The sequence below is a fragment of the Musa acuminata genome, chromosome BXJ2-10 (genome assembly GCF_036884655.1).
Source record: "Musa acuminata AAA Group cultivar baxijiao chromosome BXJ2-10, Cavendish_Baxijiao_AAA, whole genome shotgun sequence".
Taxonomy (NCBI): domain Eukaryota; kingdom Viridiplantae; phylum Streptophyta; class Magnoliopsida; order Zingiberales; family Musaceae; genus Musa; species Musa acuminata.
The window spans coordinates 1,006,076-1,027,889 of record NC_088347.1 but is presented as its reverse complement, the minus strand read 5'-3'; the positions used below and the strand labels follow the sequence as shown (position 1 = coordinate 1,027,889).

Genomic DNA, 21,814 nt, shown 5'->3' with positions numbered 1-21,814 from the left:
CCCTTTTTGTAAGTTATTTCAAAATCAAATCCAAGAAGTTTTGTTACCCATTTTTGCTGCTCGGGAGAAGATATCTTCTGCTCCAAGAGATATTTTAGGCTTTTATGGTCGGTCTTGATTTGAAAGTATCGCCTGATCAAGTACAATCTCCACCTCGTTGCTGCGCGCACAATGGCGAGCATCTCCTTATCATATGTTGACATATTTTGATCGGAGGGAGATAATGCCTTGCTAGTGTATGCGAGTTGTCGACCATCTTGCATGAGAATGACTCCAATTCTGACTCCAGATGTGTCGGCCTCAATAATGAAGGGTCGGTTGAAATCTGGTAGTGTTAGCACCGGCGTCGTCGTCATGGCTGCCTTAAGTTTGTCGAAGGCAGCGGAGGCTCTGTCCAACCATTGGAAGACATCTTTTTCTAGTAAGGAAGTAAGTGGTGCACTGATCTTTCCATAGTTTTTCACGAACTTGCGGTAGTAGCCTGTTAAACCCAAAAAGCCATGTAGCAATTTTATGTTTCTCAAGGTCGGCCAGTTTTGCATTACTCCAATTTTGAAGGGGTCCACTGCCACACCTTCCTCTGATATGATATGCCCAAGATATTCCACCTTTTGTTGAAGAAAGCAAAAATTCATGGTTGTTGTGTGTTCAAAAGGTGGTTTTCCGTATGTCTTCTTCGCATGCTCGTATTTGATGATACCCGGATCAAAGGTCCAGCTTTGTAAAGATTTGTGCTCCCTTTCATCTAGCAATTCATCTACTATTGGAATAAAGTTTTTGTCCTTGATGATTATGCCATTGAGAGCTCGGTAATCAACACATATTCGCCTTGTTCCGTCCTTCTTGCGTACAAGTAGCATCGGCGAAGAGTAGAGGTTGCAACTTGGCCGAATAACTCCTGTTTCGAGCATCTCTTTTATAATCCTTTCTATTTCATCCTTCTGGAGATGTGGATACTGATATGGCTGAGCATTTGCTGAAGATTTGCCTGGAAGAATCATTATACAATGATCATGCCGACAGGTAAGAGGTAGGTTGCGCGGTTCGTCAAATATATTTGAAAATTCAGTAAGCAAAGGAAGTAGATTTGGATCCTCAAATTCTGTTGGCTCTCCCTTAGTTTGCTGCTCAAGTTGTACCAAAAAGCCGCTGCATGCTTTATGCAAAACCTTCTCCATTTGTTGTGTGCAAATCGTCGTTACGTCGCCCTCACGTTTCCCATGCAGTATCACCTGTTTCTCCTTACTGTAAAATTTTATAAATAGTTGTATAAAATTCCAAGAAATATCACCTAATGTCATCAACCATTTAATTCTGAATATGGCCTCATGATCATCAAGAGGGAGGAGGAAGAAATCTGCAATTATCTCTTGGTCCTGCAGCAACAGTTTCACCTGTGGGCACCTATGATCACACTTCAAAATCCGACCGTTGGCAACCGTAACGACAAACCTGCTGCAATTCTCAATAGGTAAGTTCATATGGACAGCAACCTTACTGTTTAGGAAGTTATTAGTGCTGCCCGTCTCGATGAGAACAGTGATCGGTTGTTGTTTGAGAAGGCCTCCAACTTTCATCGTTTGCGGGTTTGAGTAGCCAGCTAGTGTATGTACCGTAACTTCGGTCGGTTGTGGCTCTTCTTCTGCATCTTTTTCTTCATGTTCAAGGCTCTCTTCTGAATGTTCAATGATCTCTTCTTCTATCGGTTCAATCATAAGAAGTCCTCCTTTACTACAGCGATGCTCACGGCTCCACGGCTCGTCACAATGCCAACATAACCCCTTCGCATATCGCTCCCGAAGCTCTTCTCCTATTAACCTCTTTGGTGCAGGGACTTGGTCGATAGTAGGGGGGGCTGAGGGCTTCAATATTACTAGTTGAGGAGCGACCCTAGTCCTCCGAGCTTCATGGTTCAATTGCTCCTCTTGATGTCGTGCAAAAGAGATGGCTGCCATAAGCGTGTACGGTTGTCGCGCTTTAACTTCTCCTCGGATCTCCGGCTTCAAGCCCTCAATGAAGGTCCTCAATAGCTGTTTTTTAGACCAATCATGATTTTGATTAGATAACCTTTCAAACCTGGTTTGGTACTCCTGAATGGTGGAGGTTTGTCGGATCTTTGCTAGTTGTTCGTCAATATTCTCGTAATCGGTTGGTCTGAAGCGGATCAGCAATCCTTCTTTGAATTGTTGCCATGAAAGGACTCCATAAGTATGTTCAAACTGTTTAAACCATTGTATAGCATCCCCTTCAAGATGTATAGCTGCAATTTTCACCATAGATGCATCTGCGATTTTGTGGTACCAAAAATATCGCTCCGCGCGTGAGATCCAACCAATCGGGTCTCCTTCTTCCCATCTAGGGAAGTCCACTCTCATGCATGGATAGTTAGGGTCGGTCATAGAGCCTCTCCTCCCTTGGAAGTCATCTCTTCGGGCTTGGTGTGATTGGGCAAAGCTCTCTCCTTGATATGATTTTTTCGGGCTTAGTGGTCAGCCCAATCTGAGTTCGGTAAAGAGCGTCCGAATCTTATCCTCCATTCGCGTCTCCAAGGCTTCGAATTTAGCATTGATTGCCTCCTTAGATGCCATAGTATATGGCCCCAAATCAATGATGTTAAGATCTCTCTTTTGCTGTTGGGTTAAAGGCATGTATAGGTTGAGAGAAGTGATGGTCGAAAGTGTTGGTGGATTGGTGGATGTAGACTGCGGTTTAGGCTTGTTTTGTGGCTGTTTTGGGTGCAGTTTGAGGGTGTGGTTTAGTAGAGTTTTAGGGCTGTGGATGAAAGTTTTGGATCTGTGGTAGATGGTAGCAAAGGTTTGACAGAAATCCGTGGAAGTTGCAGCAAGTATGTGCTGTCTTGTAAGAGTAGAATTGTCGTCGAAGAAACAACAGTTTCTCGACGTAATTTCCACCAAAAACTTGGGAGAATTGAGGAGGGAATTGATAGCAAAATCACAGTTTATATGACAGCAAGGATATCTAATTTAATCAAGAAAATTTCGGCAGTATAACAGCAAGGAAATTGGTGCAAGTTGCAATTGCAGAATTATCGTCGAAAAATTTCAGCGGGTTACGATGAAAATTTGCAACAACATAAAATCGTTTTTAGAGATGAATTTCTTAATAGATCAATCTTAGATGGAAGCCAAGATTATCTATAAAGTGTATAAGAAATTTTATTCAAAAAGATTGCAAATAGATGAGTTAAGGCAACGATATGCAGCTGAAATTTTCTGCAGCATAGATTTTCAAGTGCAGCAGATTGGACATAAAAGATCAGTAGTTTATATTGAGAATTTTTCGATGAAACCAAAGGGAAATCTACTGTTAGGAAGTGTCAAAGATGTCATAAAAATTTCGTAGAAATTTGGATAGAAAAAGCACAGTAGCAAGATCAAACAGATGGTGCTATGCGGCTTGAATTCTGCAATTCAAGTACAGCATATTGGACATAAAAGATCAGTAGTTTATATTGAGAATTTTTTGATGAAACCAAAGGGAAATCCACTGTTAAGAAGTGTCAAAGATGTCATAAAAATTTCATAGAAATTTGGATAGAAAAAGCACAGTAGCAAGATCAAACAGATGGTGCTATGCGGCTGGAATTCTGCAATGTATCTTTCGTCGTAGAGATGAAAACTTTGTGACGAAAAGTTTATGCAGCAATATAGGAACGATTTTTTTTTTTTTTTGGATTTTCGAATAAGGATAACTAAATTGCAGCAGCAGTAAGGTAGGAAACCAGAACCTGTTGCAATTCACGGGGAGATCAAAGGATGATCCGTGGTGGTGGAGATGATGACGGAATTCGGTGATGATCTTTTAAGCAATTGTGAGAATTGCTTTGGATAGTTGTAGAGGGTTGATGGATGGCTATGGAAGGGCAGCGAGACGCCAAGAACGCTGCTCTGATACCAGGTGTTAGAACCCTTGCAGATTCTAAACTTGGGGTTGATCTCTTTAGGGGATCGGCCTCCTTGGAACTCTATAGGGGTTCCTCCCTCCAAGTTGCTGCTCAAAGGCTGTAGAAAAGATTCATCTATTGCTTAAGAAAAGAGAAGGAATACATGGCTATTTATAGGGCTTCTAAACCCTAACTCCTAATAGGACTCCTACTTAAGACTCTTACTTCTAACCAACTCCTAATAGAACTCCTACTCAAGACTCCTATTCCCTTACAACTCCTAATTCTTCTCTAAGAAAAAACCTCCTACATGAATGCCCCTCACAATTAGGACTCTCCTAGCTAGAGTCCTAACAGAATGTCCCTCTCAATTAGGACTCTCCTAGCTAGAGTCCTAACATTTTTACATGAATGTCTCTCTCAATTAGGACTCTCCAAGCTAGAGTCCTAACAAATACATTGGCAGCGAGATTCTAAACGTTTTGACAATAATCAATAAAATCGACTCTTTTTTACCAAAACTAAAAAACATTGTTCGACAGAAATAAATCTAGATAATTCTTTGCAAATTTTTTCAACGGAAAAATAAAAAGTAGGATTAGTGGGGTACTTGGAAATTTGTGTTTGATTTTTTTTATTGGATTTTTCTTTCTTTTGAAGATGCTTCTGAAAGGTTCTATATCCACTTCAGTTGAATTTGAAAATCTGGCCGTAGTAATTGCAGATGACATGGAAGGAGCCATCGATATTTCGGACCTTCTTGAAATGAAGCTTCAAGATGTTCGCCTTTACTTTGGCTCCTATATTGAATTCCTTCATCTTGATGATAATGTGCTAGATTTCTTGAATTACTATAGTTAAACTTCCAAAACTCTTCTCGGTGAAGTGATGGTTTCCGCTTGCCATCAAAATCAGGGAGAGAGCTTAAAGAGTGTGATCAAAGAGCGTAAGAGAGCGTAAAAGAGCTAAAGAGAGTCTTATGAATGCTTAATCAAATGTGTAAGGAAGAATGATAGGTTAGGTGGTATTTATAGGTTTTAGAGTTTTTTCATCCCTAAAATGCCCCCAAAATTAGTTATTTAGCTGTTGAAAGGGGTAAATTTGTCATTTTATTTTATTTTTTTAATTATGAAATGATCAAAATACCCTTGAAAATAACCATTATATGACTTTGGGAGGGGCAAACTAGTCATTTGCCCCTAACAATCGATCGTTGGACTGTTTGGGCTCAAATGGTCAGCCCAACGATCGGTTAAGCTCGTTTGATCGAGCCTTTTTAGTTTTTTTAAAAAATTGTGAATCAGCAATTCAATCCAAAACCTGAACTGTCGGTTTAGGAACCATCAGTTCCGATTTTCCAAAACCAGGAACCGAAACCGAACCCCCTAGGGCCGATTCCTGTTCAGTTTGGAACTGGCAAACTGCCATGCTGGTTTGGTTCCGATTCAGGTCTAGACAGAGCATCTCATCACTTTGCTAGTAACCATGAATGATTTTTGCATATTATGATCTTTGTTTCAAAGTAGAGGTTCCAGTGAAAGATAATTTTTATTACAAATAAATTGCTAGGACCTTTGCATTTTTTTGTGGTTGCACCTTGTTGATGGAACAAATTTTATCAATTGGACACTTTGGCTTATCTTCACCCACCAGCATACTAGGATTTAAATCTATCTTGGCTAGAATTTTGGTGAATGAAATTTTGTGTTGATAATCGTATACAAAATGTTTGTCGAAGCATCCATGGATCTCTGTTCTCTGGAGCTTTAGCTCCCAAGCTGATCCATGCTGACTCTTTGATGTCAAGATATAAACATATGATAAATTTATTTTGGCCTGTGAAAAATCAGAGAATAATACAAGATTATGCTTAGTAATTGCAGTTTCATTGTTAAATTCTTTTTTTTTTTATATGCCAGCTGCTTGCATGACATGGGAGTTGGCGGAGTCTGGCAAGGACTTCATTACTATGGTTGTCAATGGCTCAGACCTGGTTCCAACATTTTCAACTGCTTCCATAGATGATCTTCGGTCTGAGGTATCATCGAGTCCTTTATTTAGTCGAATCTAGTTTAGTAGTCGTGATCTAGTTTTCTGAGGTAGTCATAGTTTTTCTATTTATTATATAATATTTCTGGCCTTGATGATAAGATGAAAATGGCATGTGCGTTTTGTATTTGTTTAGTCTGCTAGACCAATCATACTTTTGTCACTGGTTTGTTATCTACTGGTTTATTATCTAGTTTAGCAAATTTGTACCGAGTCTCAGACATGATTGTTGTTGAGCAATGTCTAATTACTCCCATAATCCTAGAAAGTATCTTCAGATTCTGTTGGAATACCTGCTTTAAATGTTGCTTTTTTGATATGTGAATTGTATTATATTTTGGCAAAGTAAAAGTTTTTAGCATGAGATCTTGTTGACGTAGTCTTTTCCAGTATAGGCATGTGCTTTTCTAGTATATTTACATCTATTTGTTTAACACCAATATTAAGGTATGTTCTTTAGAACTCATTCGGTTGTACATCGCTGATACAGGAAAGTGAAAGTGACCAGCAGCTAGGTACATGGCTGGACAGTAATGTGAAAATTTTCTCTATCTAGCCTGAAAGGAAGCCTGACACAAATCAATCTGATCACATCAAGTTCATGCACAACACTGTTTTTGAGTTGTCTACATCTATACCATGTCATGCAAATATTTAATTTCTTTTTGCATGTAGACAAGCCAATGAATGTTCAAGTTACAAGATAATCAAGTTGTCCTTGAACAATGCTGATTATGGAACCTAATGTTAAAACTGTGATTCAAGATAAACCATCCTATTGATGTACAAGGTTCACACATTGCAATTTACTTGTTTTGAATATTTGCTGTGAGGACTTTCCAGCACCACTGATGTTATTCCTGCTGATCTTCTATTTTATAACTATATATTTATTTTGTCAACTTCATTTAGGTGACGGCATCATCATGGTTAAATGATTTGAGAGATCAAATACAGCGTACTAGAATCTTAAATGTTATTTATCGCTCCGCATCTGCCCTAGGATCTCATTTGCCATCCATTTCTAGTGCAAGGGCTAAGGTTGCAGGTGCTGGTGCTCTACTTCGGCCTGTATCCAGCAAAACTCAGGTAAGATATATATGAACACTGCAGTTTTATAATATAAGAAAGTTATAGTTTCTTAAGTTTCCAAGAGCATAGTGATGAATCATATTTATCATGCAATATGGAAAGTAGATAGACTTTGTGACTGGAATCACTGTTTGATGGTCGTCTCAGATTGTATGAATTAAATGTCATCTGTTGACTTAAACATTGAGCTGGTAGATGAATATATATATCAGAGAAAGTTTAGGTTTTGTGCTTGTAAAGCATCTTATAATATGTGAAAGTAGGTAATAAGAGCTCAAGTTACACAGAATGTGTAGAAATAGTGATTTGATTGATGCATGTTGCAGCATACTTTGGAATTGTATGGTCTGGGAGTTTGGTAACTCTGATACAACATTTTTTACAACTATGGTTTATGCTTGACAATCTGTTACCTGCTTGCTAATGAATGATAGCTTTAGTCCACTTCTCATACTTGTCTATCAACAAATATTACTGATATCACTTATCTATTCACGTGTTTTGTTAGTCATTTTCCTTTCTCTTTCAGTCATAAAACGCGATCTTCCATTTCCATTTCTTGGACTATCTTTTCAGCAAACTGATCAATTATTTACCACCTCATGCAGTTTCTTCTTTCAATCTTGAGCAATTGTGCACTTGCATTATTTAAACCATTTGAATTGCTATAATCTGACTAAATTTTGTGTCATGCTGCTTCATTAGTTGGGGTCTTAGACTATCAGTTTTATTGAGGTTATGACTTTCTTGGTTCTTACTAGGTTATGGTTAAACGTGCACAATATGTTGCACAAGCAGTTGCTAGAAGCCAGTCATCATTCTCCTCTTGGACATGCATGGGTGCACGGCATCGTGCTATTGGTACAGTCACTAAAGAGAAGGAACCTATTCTGCCATCTGCACCACAAAGAAATTCAGAGAAAATTAGTGTTGATTATTGCGACAATGAGATGGTGAATGAACCACAATTTGATAGTTCCAAAGATTCGGACGATGAGGAAACAGAGAAAGAGGAGCTAATACAACAAGATCAAGTTGGTGGTGCTTCTGCTGTTGATCAATTGACAGATGGTGATTTATGGTTTCAATTGGAAAAGGAAATCAATGAGCAATCTGACTCTACTGTTGGTGACGGTCAGGAGGATGTAGTGGCTGCTGTAAAAAAAATAATGGATGAGGAAAATGCAGTGCTGCAAGCTAACAAGCAGCAAATTTCAGCAGTTGCATTCGAAACGCACCAGTTTTACCCTCCCGGGAGAATCATGCATATGGTGGTGTTGCAAACTTCAGAGTCTGATCCAACGGAGAATGTCATAATGGATGAAAAGAATGTTGGGATCTATGAATCCCCAAGATATCTGTATAGTAAGATTAGGCTTTCGAGAACTATGATAAATGATCATTATATGCCTATGTATAAAATGATGATGGAACTACTGATCGAAAAGCTTGCCAAAGATGATGATGATGATCAAAGAAAAACGCTAATATGAAAAGGACAATAGAATTGATGTTTTTGCAACAGCTGAGAAATTACATTTCTTTGGTGGTTACTGTGTTGGTATCTGCCATTGATTATTGTTGCTTCCTTTCATTTAGTGTTTCAAGGGAATTTGTGAATTGGAGGCTATTTTTCTGATGGATCTGAAGTCTGCTACTGCTTGTTCATCAGCTGTAGTAGTCAATCATATCTTGGGAGAATATGCTCCCAATTATTTGGGCTTATCGGGAAAACTGCAAACGGTAAAGCTTCTATTATTTCGGCTTGACTATCTGAGAGTAATTAACATTAAGCTATTATATGTTACACAAATGATATTCAACAAGTAAACAAGCAAGTTGTAGAGTTCCAGAGGCAGACCAAGTACTCAAAGGACTGAAGCCCTCCATCTACCTCATAGAGTTCCAGAGGCAGACCAAGCACTCAAAGGACTGAAGCCCTCCATCTACCTCATAAGTCGAAGAATATCATATCTGCAACGGCACCTGGGAAAGTAAGCTAAATAATGGCACCTTGAAACTCCAAAACTCGGCTCAGAACTCACATAAACCCTTTTGACTTACTCCTAACGTTTTATAACTCGATAATGTACAACGACGCATGTTTATTTGTTGAAAAGAATACAAGTCATAAACCTGAGAGGGACATTACTGCTCTCTTTAGCGGTTGCCTTTTCGTCCCTTTTGCTTGGTCCTTTTTGTTATTGGTATCTATCTATAACAATGTCATTAGTCAAACTAAAAGCAATTTGACAAATCTCTTTCTTGGCACGACTTATCATAAAACAGTTTCATCTTAAAAAAGTGCATTTATTCACCAACATATTTTCCTATCCATTCTTTTTTTAATGGTTACAAATATCCAGCTCAACAGCTACTTTTGTTTTAGTGTTCTTTTCCAATTATCTAAATCCTAAACCATATATAGTTCGATAATATAAAATACTCCTTTTAATCTGAGAGTTACAAAACGATCATATAGAATTCAAGCTCATTTCAACTTTTATTATTCAACATTAAAAATATTATCATAAAGAAGGTTCAACCGATCTATAATTGGCATGGTGGTGCATGCCGATGACACAGAAAGATATCCAAAATTATCTAAAAAAAAAAATAGATTAGGGTTTTTAAGTTGGAAGTAAATATAAATTTAGTATAATTTTATTAAAATGTTCTAAATTAGGAAGGAATAGTAATATACATCTTTTTCAAGCTTTAAGAAGTAGCTTTGTGGCACGTTTAGGATTATTCTTTCGTTGATGTTAAATTATCTAAAAAGAAATAATTTGAATTATTAGATTACGAGTTAAACTTTTAAGTTTCAAATGAATCAAACAAAAAATAGATCGATTGATGGATATACTAGTTTTACCAGAAAAAGAACAATGAGACTCCATGAGTTGTAGATCAAGGTCCTCGATCCTATATATCTGCATAATCAATATGTCATGTTTGTCGAACTCAATTCTAAAATTGATCCTACGACTTAGTATACTGATACACTATATGCCACTAGTGCATCAATGTGGTGATAGTCATAGTCTGATTGTTGTAAACCACACATGTACGTGGTAGCTTCTATGGTAAGTACGATTGTGAAATGTATTGGTGCGGAGGTTGGAGAACGTCAAAACTTCTACTTTTGCCACTAACTTATTGCTTTGTATCATAAAACTGATCATCGTATTGTTGCTTGGAGAAGAATAACCAACGATTATTATACTATTATTGGCTGTAAGATCTTCCATAATATGATGGTTGGGAATATAATAAGCTTCGCTATGAATCTACATCATGTAGCCTCTATTGCGTTTGCTCAAAATCATCCATTACCTTCTCTTTTCCCTTTCGTGTGTCAACTTGATGACTACTTCCTCAAGCCCCATGATTTGTATCTAGGGTGCCATATGTAAAATACTGCTCCTCGGTCCACACACGACCCTCAAACTTAATATACGAGATCATCGATTTTTCGGCATCGTTACTATCATTAGTCGAGGCACTATTGTCCATGTCACTATCATGTCAACAAGTGAGCAGATTACTAAATGTAATTGACAATGTGTCTCGTCACCTAAGTTGATTCTTTCTCATGGTGCAGCTAATATTACTGCCTTCCCCTTTACCTTTGCATGTTGGATAAACGATTGTGATGGTTGAATGTCTCTTATTTCTCAAGTAGTCTGAGTCAATATTATCTAACTCCTTCCACCATGTTCTGACGAAGGCAGATCTTCCTCCTTTTAGGGATGTTGTTCCTCTTCTTCTATTGCCTTAGTGATGAAACGTGAAGGACAGAATTTCCTACCTCATCAAGTAAACAATTCTCTTAGTTCTTCTTTGCTTCAACCTATTCTATCATCATTTGTGAATCTTCCTTATAGTATTCAAGGTCGATGGGACCAATCTCTAGTTTCTCTTATTGAATCCTGGATTTTGATGATGAAATCAATTGATGAGTTTATGAACTAATGAGCGTTTGAGAAAAGTGACACAGGACAAACTTCGATTATGGAAAGACAAATCGATTAAAGTAGGAGAATCAAATATTAGGTCGGAGTTTATCATGTCAAAGATCAAGCATCGAGCTAGAAGGATCAGACATTGCGCCAAGAAGATCGGATGTTGTGGGAGGTCAATATGCCGATGGATCGGGCAATACACCGAAGGAAAGGACGACATGCCAGAAGTTCCGATGAAATGCCAAATGAACTAATGATATGCTAGCTAACATAGACTTTATGATTATAATTGTTGTGTCTTGATCAAATTAGTGTAAGTGTTTAATTGAGTTGGTCTTAGGTGTAATTATGCTAACTTGATTAAGAGCCCATTAAGCCTAAATAAAGATTGAATTGGGCCAATTGGAAGGCCAATTCAATGACCTGAGGTTGGGCCAAGCAGTGGCACTATCAAGCCAAGAGATGGTACCACTTGTGAGTTAGAAAGTATGAATTGTAATTTATTAAAAAACCCGACGATGGTACCGCCACAGTTAGGTGGTGGTACCACCCAAACTGATGGTGGTACTACTAGAACACAGTCTCCCAAGCTGTGTCAAGCGGTGATAAGAAACAAATTACTTGATGCATTTCATGATATATATGTGAATTTAGATTAATTGGTAAGAAATATAAATTGCTAAAAAAGGATCATGTTTCTCTCTTGGTAAACTTGATAAATGAATATGACAATTACATATTAACTCCTAAATGTGAAGAGTTAGATTCATTAAAAAAAAAGAAAATTTATTATTATAATAAACATTATAAAATTTTAAAATTGATAGCAAATCATTAAACATGATTCTTGCTAATAAAAATCATATACGTAAAAGGAAGGAATCAATTTTGTGAGTATTGTTAGGATTGAAATTAGCACTAAGAGGGGGTGAATTAGTGCTTTTCGGAAAACGATATCGATTCAGAAAACTTCAATGATTTGAAAAAGCTTGATTCAATAAAACCGTATCGAAAATGATATCGAAGTGTGCAGAACTTAGAGTAAATGTAATAAGCAATTAAAGTAGAAAAAATAATAGTAATGAAGAACAGAAAGAAGATACACACCAAATTTATAGTAGTTCGATTATCGCGATCTATGTCTACTCCTGATTCCTCCTCTATTGAGGCAACCAGCGTCCACTAATGATCTTCTTTCAATGAGCGAAGATATACCACTGGGATATCCTTGGAATCTCAAGTCTAAGGACTAGATATACCACTCTTTGATTGTTATGATCTATATCCCATATGTTCTTACTTAAACAAATCCTTGTTTAGGGTTATTCGGATTGAAAGAAAAAGAGTTCTCTGGGAGAATCCAATTAGATTGAGACTCATGTAGAAACTGTATGGGCCTGACAGCACTATGCCCGGTATACGATCTCTTGGATATTAGATGGATGAGGGACTATAGATACATCACGATAATCTATATGAGTACTTCATAACACCAAGAGCGGATGATCCTCTATCGACACTCAATAGCCCTCGTAAGGTTGGCTACCACTCCCGATAATCAGTTGTGCTAGATCTGAAACTTCCAAACCTATAAGTTTGGTATCAAAGAGTGGAGTACTCATACAGAACATCCTTGGTATTTCAAGTCAAAGGACTAGATATACCACTAGGACAACGGAATCACTATTTGATAATAAAGTATCATCAACCATCCAACATTCCATGAGCGGATTAATCAGTGAACTAATTCTCCAATGAGCACCTGCATTATATCCCTAGTGTCCCCACATGAGCAGCTATGAGACCAGTTGCATCCATCATATGGATGGGTATACAGTACACTAGTCTATTTGGTTACCTCGATGTCCCTCTCGAGTAACCTATGATTGAGATTATTTAGGATCTATGTTTAAAGACAAATCAGTCTTATTATCGTGATCTCATCACGATCTGATTTGCATTGCATAGATCCATGGACATCACTATATATTTATGCAATAAGCAATATAAAATGATAAAATGTCAAATAATAATAATAATTTAAAAAGACTGTGTGTTAAGTCATACGTGTCATCACTCACATGATTGGTTTGTAGGACACCTATGACTAGCACTTAACCCAAGTGGATCTTGCCCTATTGGGTATTGGATCTCCATCAAATTATCCAATCCTCTTAGATTAGTGGATCTTTGTCCAATAATCTCTTATTTGCTCTTATTGGATCTCATCCAGATGATCCAATAATTCAGGGGCTTATTGGATATCTAATAATTCAAGGGCTTATTGGATATCAAATAAGATAAGGACTCCGATGGATATCTCATACCTGAACCTCTACTTGTTGCAATATCTACCATATGTGTGTGACCCTCTAGGCCCAATATCGAGTTGGCCGTGAGTTATACTTGTCAGAACTCCTTCTAGCTTAGTGAATTATTATCTTCATATTAATTCACTCGACTCATCGACTATGGATGTACTAGGCCACTACGTCATATTCCCCAAACGATATAGGAGAATCTAATCCATTGGACATGTCTGTCCTCAGTTACCATGTATCTATTATTCCTCATCCATTTAATATCCCAAATATCGTATACTGGGCATGGTACTATCAGGCCCATGTTGAATCTCGGATTTTGATGATAAAATCAATTGATGGGTTAATTGATCTAATCCATATTATTGAGTTAAGTGTGCAGGATTAACTACGATAACCAGAAAACACAAAGCAAGAATACCGGAGTCAAGTTCGATGGACGTTTAAGAGTCCGAAGAATCGTCGGAGATGCTGCCGGAACCAACCGAGAAGAAATCGGGAACCTGTCGGAATTTTCGGAAGTTCGCCGAAGAGATCGTCGGAGGTTCACGGAGATCACCGAGAAGGCTCGGCTACTCGTTAAAGTCATCACAAGATCGGGAGCTTGCTGGGAGTCCATCGGAAGAAGTTCGTCGGAAAGCTCGCCGGAACAAGACTCGACGTTCGCGGTTGAAAACTTGCTTAGGATGTTTTTAGTTATGTAGTTCACTTGTAATTAGGATTAGGATTAAGAGATAATCCTATATCCTGGTTAGGGGCCAACTGGGCCCAAAATTAGACTTGGTTTGGGCTAAATTTAAAGCCCAACCAGTGAACCGAAGGGTTTGGCGGTGGCACCGCCAGACTAGGCGGTTGCACCGCTCAGCACCCGAGAGTTGGGCGGTGGCACCACCTGGGCTGGGCGATGGCACTGCCCAGCACCCGAGAGCTGAGCGGTGGCACCGCCAGTCCACTATCAGTGTCAGAAACTGACAGGCGGTGGCACCACCACTAACAGGCGGTGGCACCGCCATCATCGGGAACCAAAGAGGATTCAAATTTTGGAGCCCAAATTTGAATCCTCTTGAGGCCTATAAATACCCCTCAAATCTCAGCTGAGATTATAACTTTTTGAGAAGCAATTGATTGAGAGAAAGGTCTTAGAAAAGTCTTAGCTAGTCTTGTTTTCAATTTGCTAGTGTTCACCTCCTTCTTTCTTACTGAAAATATGTAAGAGAGTGAACCGCTTGTAAAAAGTTGTAAGAGGGGTATTTACCCTTCCCCTTCAAGAAATTTGCTAGTGGAAGGTAGGAGCCTCATCGAAGAGGGGCCTCGCAAGTGGATGTAGGTCATTTGACCGAACCACTTTAAAATCGGCGTGATCTCTGGTTTGCATTTACTTATTGTCATTTATATTACCGCAAACCATTTGCACTTTAATGCTCTACTTCTTTGTCTCCTTACGTATCTCTTCAAGTTAAAATGCAATCGAAACAGTTTCAAATGAAACGTTGCTTTTATCGTACGAAGTTTCCGAAAGTGTTTAAATCGTTAAAAGTTTATCGTACTTTACCGTTGCACTAATTCACCCCCCCTCTTAGTGCCGCTCAGATCCTAACAATTGGTATCAGAGATAGGCTCACTCTCATATTTGGTTTGATACCCAAGAGAGATGGCTTTCTCCAGCATACATGAGGGTCATTCTATCACACGTCTACCCTTGTTTAATGGGTCAGATTATACTTATTGGAAGACTCGTATGAGGATCTTCCTCATTTCCATGGATTTCGAGCTTTGGACTATTATTGAAAACGGATTTCAAAAATCTTCTCTTCCGATGAGCGAATGGAATGAATCGGAGAAGAAGGTTTTTGCTTTAAACGCAAAGGCTATGAATGCCTTATTTTGTGCACTAGACAAAAATGAATTTAATCGTGTTTCAATTTGTGATTCGGCTTTTGATATTTGGAGAACTCTTGATGTCACTCATGAAGGCACTAGTCGAGTGAAAGAGTCCAAAATCAACATCCTTGTGCACTCTTATGAACTTTTCCGAATGAAACCAAGTGAGTCCATCGGAGACATGTACACCCGGTTCACGGATGTCATCAATGGACTCAAAGCTCTTGGTAAAGATTTTACTAACTTTGAACTAGTAACTAAAATCTTAAGATCCCTCCCTAAAAGTTGGGATCCAAAAGTTACGACAATTCAAGAGGCCAAAGACCTTAAGACATTCCCTCTCGAAGAACTTATTGGGTCTCTAATGACCTACAAAATGACATGTCAAGCTCATGACGAGCTCGAGAACCCCCTTCCAAAGAACAGGAAGGATATGGCACTCACATCATAAGAAGACCACTTGAAAGGAACATCAAGTGATGAGGATAGTGACAATGACATTGCACTTTTGACTTAAAATTTTAAAAAATATTTAAGAAAGAATAAATTTAAAAATAATACAAAAAATAAATTCGAACACAAGAAGGACTAAGTGATTTGCTATGAGTGCAAAAAACTGGGACATTACAAGAACGATTGTCCTCAAGCCAAAAATAGAACATCAAAGAAGAAGGCGCTCAAGGCAACGTGGGATGATTCAAGCGCGTCCGAAGAAGAGGAGTCCAACACCGAGCAAGTTGCTCATTACGCCCTAATGGCCATCGGAGAAGAGGTAACAGATTTAATTGATGCAGATTTACCTTACCATGAATTATTAAATGCTTTCCATGAGTTATTTGATGAATGTAAGACAATTAGTAGAAAATACAAATTGCTAAAAAAGGAGCATGATAGTCTCACTTGTGATATCGATAAATTAAAAATTGAATATCATGATAGTTTAGCTCCATGTATAAAATGTCATGATCTAGAATCTCTCCAAAAGGAGAACTTGCTACTTAAGGACACCTTGAAGAAATTCGAGGATGGTAGCAAATCTTTGAACATGATCCTTACAAATAAGGGTCACGTTCCTAAAAGAAGTGGAATCGGATTTGTGAGAAGTACTCACCAAAATCCAACCACCTTTATTAAAGGCCCCATCTTACATGTTCGGCACCAAAGCAATTACAACTTTTGTTACAAATATGGACATAAAACTTATAAATGTCCATTCAAGAAAATTAGTCCGAACAAACTAATTTGGGTTCCTAAAGGAACCATGATCAATTCTATGCAATATGATGAACAAGTTAAATCAGTTTTTAAGGCACCCAAAAGAAAATGGGTACCTAAAAATAATCCCTTCTTGTAGAAACATACACCATCACAAGCTAGGAGCAAGAGATGGTATCTAGATAGTGGATGCTCAAGACATATGACTGGAGATCCATCTCATTTCTCTATGCTCACTAGCAAAGAAGAAGGGTACGTCACCTTCGGAGACAACAACCAAGGCAAAATCATTGGCAAGGGAACCATAGGTAATAAATTAAAAATTTCTATTGATGATGTCTTACTAGTTGATGGATTGAAACATAATCTCTTGAGTGTTAGTCAATTATGCGATAAAGGTTATATCGTTAGATTTGAATCAAATGTGTGTATTATTGAAAAACCAAACCATAACATAACTATGATTGCATTAAAACAAAATAATGTCTACACCATCAACCTTGATGAACTAAATAATGAAATGTGCTTCTCCGCTTTAAATGATGATGTTTGGCTTTGGCATAGGAGACTAGGCCATGCAAACATGAAACTAATATCTAAGATCTCATCTAGAGAATTAGTACGAGGAATTCCAAATATAAAGTTTATTAAGGACAAAGTATGCGATGCATGTCAACTAGGTAAACAAATAAAAACTAGTTTCAAACCAAAATCTCAAATTAGCACCACTAAACCATTACAATTAATTCATTTGGACTTATTTGGACCAATTGACACGACAAGTTTAGGAGGAAGCAAATATGCATTTGTAATTGTGGATGACTATACTAGATACACTTGGACCTATTTCTTAGCTCACAAAAGTGATTACTTCAAGTGTTTCTCTAAATTTTGTAAACTCACTCAAAACAAAAAAGGTTTCACGATTTCATCAATTCGGAGTGATCACGGTGGCGAATTTCAAAATCATAACTTTCAAAATTTTTGTGAACATAGTCTACCCAAGTATTTTTGGGCCGAAGCCGTAAATACGGCTTGCTACATCATGAATAGGGTCCTAATAAGACCATCCCTATCAAAAGCTCCCTACAAATTATGGAATAACAAAAAACCAAATATTTCCTATTTTAAAGTTTTTAGTTGTAAATGCTTTATTTTGAATGAAAGGGATACCTTAGGAAAATTTGATGCTAAATCCGATGAAGGCATCTTTCTTGGTTACTCTTCCGTTTCTAAGGCATTTCGGATTTTTAACAAAAGAGCCTTAGTAATATAGTAGTTTTTAATGAAATTTCTAATTTAAAGAAAAATGATTTTGATGATGATTTGGTTTTGATAATTTGAATTTAAATGAACCCCCTCCTCAAAATAGCAACTTGGATGCACCTTCTTCCGAAATTTCCTTACCCAAGGAATGGAAGTATATAGATGCTCATCCAAAGGAGCTAATTATAGGAGATACATCAAAAGGGGTTCAAACTCGTTCCTCTTTCAAGAATTTTTGTGCTAACGCCGCTTTTCGTTCTCAAATCGAACCTAAATGCATTGACGAGGCCATAAAAGATGATTTTTGGGTTATTGCAATGCAAGAGGAATTGAATCAATTTGAGAGGAATAAGGTATGGAAGCATGTTCCTAGACCTAGTGACCATTTAGTCATTAGTACTAAATGGGTCTTTAGAAATAAGCAAGATGAAAATAGTATTGTGGTTAGAAACAAGGCTAGATTAGTGGCTAAAGGTTTCAACCAAGAAGAAGGTATCGATTACGAAGAAACTTTCGCTCCCGTGGCTCGATTAGAAGCCATAAGGATTCTCCTTGCCTATGCTAGTAGTAATAATTTTAAACTATTTCAAATGGATGTAAAAAGTGCTTTCTTAAATGGTTTTATTTCCGAAGAAGTATATGTCGAACAACCTCCCGGATTTGAAAATTCTCTTCTTCCTAATCATGTATTCAAATTGACTAAGGCTCTCTATGGCTTGAAACAAGCTCCTAGAGCTTGGTATGAAAGGCTTAGTTCCTTTCTTATTTTAAATAATTTTACCAAAGGTAAGTTTGATACTACATTGTTTATTAAACATTTTAAAAATAATTTTCTTATTGTGCAAATTTATGTTGATGATATTATTTTTGGCTCTTCGGATGAATCACTATGTGAATCATTTGCCAAATGTATGAGTCATAAATTTGAGATGAGTTTAATGGGTGAATTAACTTTCTTTTTAGGATTACAAATCAAACAACTTAGGGATGGTATATTTCTTAACTAATCTAAATATACATTAGAATTATTAAAATGATTTAACATGGATAATTCAAAAGCAATAAACACCCCTTTGAGTACTGCGACTAAGTTAGATATGGATGAAAATAGTAAAAATTTTGATCAAAAAACATATAGGGGAATGATAGATAGTCTACTCTACCTCACCGCGACTAGACCGGATATTATGTTTAGTGTAGGACTTTGTGCTAGGTTTCAATCAAATCCTAAATTATCTCATCTTAAAAGTGTTAAAAGAATATTCAGGTATCTTAAAGGAACTCCAAATCTAGGATTGTGGTATCCAAAATCTAAAAAATTTGATTTAATAACTTATGCAGATGCCGATTTTGGCGGATGCATGATAGATAGAAAAAGTGCATCCGGAACATGCCAATTTTCAGGACATGCACTTGTTTCTTGAACTTCCAAGAAACAAAATTCAGTTGCACTATCTACGGTGGAAGCCGAATACATTGCTGCAAGTGCATGCTGTGCATAAGTTGTTTGGATGAAAAATACATTAGAAGACTATGGAATTCACTTCAAAAATGTTCCCATAAAATGTGATAATACTAGTGCCATATGTCTCACCAAAAATTCAATTCAGCACTCTAGAACTAAGCACATCGACGTTAGGCATCATTTCATACGCGATTATGTCCTTAACAATAATGTTGTTCTAGAATTCATTGACACAAAGCATCAATTAGCAGATATATTTACAAAAGCTTTGAATGAAGACCAATTTGAATTCATTAGAAGGGAATTAGGTATGTTAAATTGTCCCTAAGAATAAACTTGTTTGAATGGACTTTTCGTAAAGTTTTTCATCCTCTCTCCGTTCCTCGGTGAATTTGATCCTTCTCTTTCGATTCTAAATGACACGTTAAATTACCTTATCCTATCTTGAGTCAAACACTGCTCCCATCTGATCAAGATTAATGATTTTATGATATTTTATGAATCTCGAAATTGATTTTGATGGCTTGATTATGAGTTTCAAGTTGACGAATTGAATTTGAATGGATTTGTATTCGAATTATGATATTGACTTATTGGAGTTACTACTTGAAATTTTTTTTTAATCACAATCTCTTCCTTGTACATCTACAATTTTTGTTATTTATAGAAAGAAGAGATTTGATAAAATGGATGAATGCTGAATTTTCCTTTAAGATGAACTCTTCGTAAATATTTTAGCATACTTAATTTTGAATGATAAAATTTTTGTATGATCAATGCTGAATTCCTGATGTTATAATCACAAATTATGTGCTTCTAAGTCTCGTTCCCTTTTTGTTGATGACAAAGGGGGAAAAAAGTGATGACTTGTACCATTTTGATAGCATGACTTATATGAATTGCAAAAGCTTGTGTGATATGAATGTCTTATATACCTTGCAAAATGCCTTGCAAAATCCTTGAGAATATTACAAGATTGATTGATCATATTGAAAGCATGCCTTACATCTATATCATGAAATTCATGTTGAAAATCTTTATCTCCTGTCGTAGTAAAAATCGTCCCTTATCATTTGACTTATGATTTTCATCGAAGTTTCGTATTTACTATTGCTTAATGGGAATAACGATAAGTTCTACGGTTAGAACTTATCGGTTTATGCTTGAATTCAATGGATAAAATTCAAGTGTTTTCATCTTCTCATAATATGGCACATAGATAAGGGGAGTTATGTTTAACTTCGTCATTAATTGATTGTCATCATCAAAAAGGGGGAGATTGTTGAATCTCGAATTTTGATGATAAAATAAATTGATGGGTTAATTGATCTAATCCATATGATTGAGTTAAGTGTGCAGGATTAACTACGATAACCAGAAAACACAAAGCAAGGATACCGGAGTCAAGTTCGATGGACGTTTAAGAGTCCAAAGAATCGTCGGAGATGCTGCCGGAACCAACCGAGAAGAAATCGGGAACCTGTCGGAATTTTCGTAAGTTCGCCGAAGAGATCATCGGAGGTTCACGGAGATCACCGAGAAGACTTGGCTACTCGTTAAAGTCATCACAAGATCGGGAGCTTGTTGGGAGTCCGTCGGAAGAAGTTCGTCGGAAAGCTCGCCGGAACAAGACTCGACGTTCGCGGTTGAAAACTTGCTTAGGATATTTTTAGTTATGTAGTTCACTTGTAATTAGGATTAGGATTAAGAGATAATCCTATATCCTGGTTAGGGGCCAACTAGGCCCAAAATTAGACTTGGTTTGGGCTAAATTTAAAGCCCAACCAGTGAACCGAAGGGTCTAGCGGTGGCACCGCCCAGCACCCGAGAGCTGGGTGGTGGCACCGCTTGGCTGGGTGGTGGCACCGCCAGTCCACTGTCAGTATCAGAAACTGACAGGCGGTGACACCACCAGCATCGGGAACCAAAGAGGATTCAAATTTTGGAGCCCAAATTTGAATCCTCTTGAGGCCTATCAATACCCCTCAAATCTCAACTGAGATTATAACTTTTTGAGAAGCAATTGATTGAGAGAAAGGTTTTAGAAAAGTCTTAGAAAAGTCTTAGCTAGTCTTGTTTTCAATTTACTAGTGTTCACCTCCTTCTTTCTTGCTGAAAATCTGTAAGAGAGTGAGCCGCTTGTAAAAAGTTGTAAGAGGGGTATTTACCCTTCCCTTTCAAGAAATTTGCTAGTGGAAGGTGGGAGCCTCATCGAAGAGGGGCCTCGCAAGTGGATGTAGGTCATTTGACCGAGCCACTTTAAAATCGGCGTGATCTCTAGTTTGCATTTACTTATTGTCATTTATATTACTGCAAATTATTTGCACTTTAATGCCCTACTTCTTTGTCTCCTTACGTATCTCTTTAAGTTAAAATGCAATCGAAACGGTTTCAAACGAAACGTTGCTTTTATCGTACGAAGTTTCCGAAAGTGTTTAAATCATTAAAAGTTTATCGTACTTTACCGCTACACTAATTCACCCCCCCTCTTAGTGCCGCTCAGATCCTAACAGCCCATACGGTTTCTCCTCAAGTATCACTCTAATAGAATTCTCCTAGCCAAGGATTTGTTTGAGCAAGAACACATGGGATATTTCTCTCATGATACCGAGAGTGGATGATCCTCTATCGACAGTCAATAGCCCTTGTAAGGTTG

The 21,814-nt window shown here is 37.5% G+C and overlaps 1 protein-coding gene across 1 annotated transcript in view; it reads left to right on the top strand.

Annotated features, from left to right (window-relative positions):
- The window catches only part of LOC103999711 (uncharacterized), a 48,789-nt gene extending 40,162 nt beyond the window's left edge, over positions 1-8,627 (top strand). Inside the window, exons 5-7 of the mRNA XM_009421536.3 lie at positions 5,824-5,942; positions 6,866-7,042; positions 7,807-8,627. Coding sequence (XP_009419811.2) covers positions 5,824-5,942; positions 6,866-7,042; positions 7,807-8,538 — 1,028 coding nt within the window. The 3' untranslated portion in view covers positions 8,539-8,627. The remainder of the gene's footprint in view (positions 1-5,823; positions 5,943-6,865; positions 7,043-7,806) is intronic.
- Positions 8,628-21,814: the final 13,187 nt, after the last annotated feature.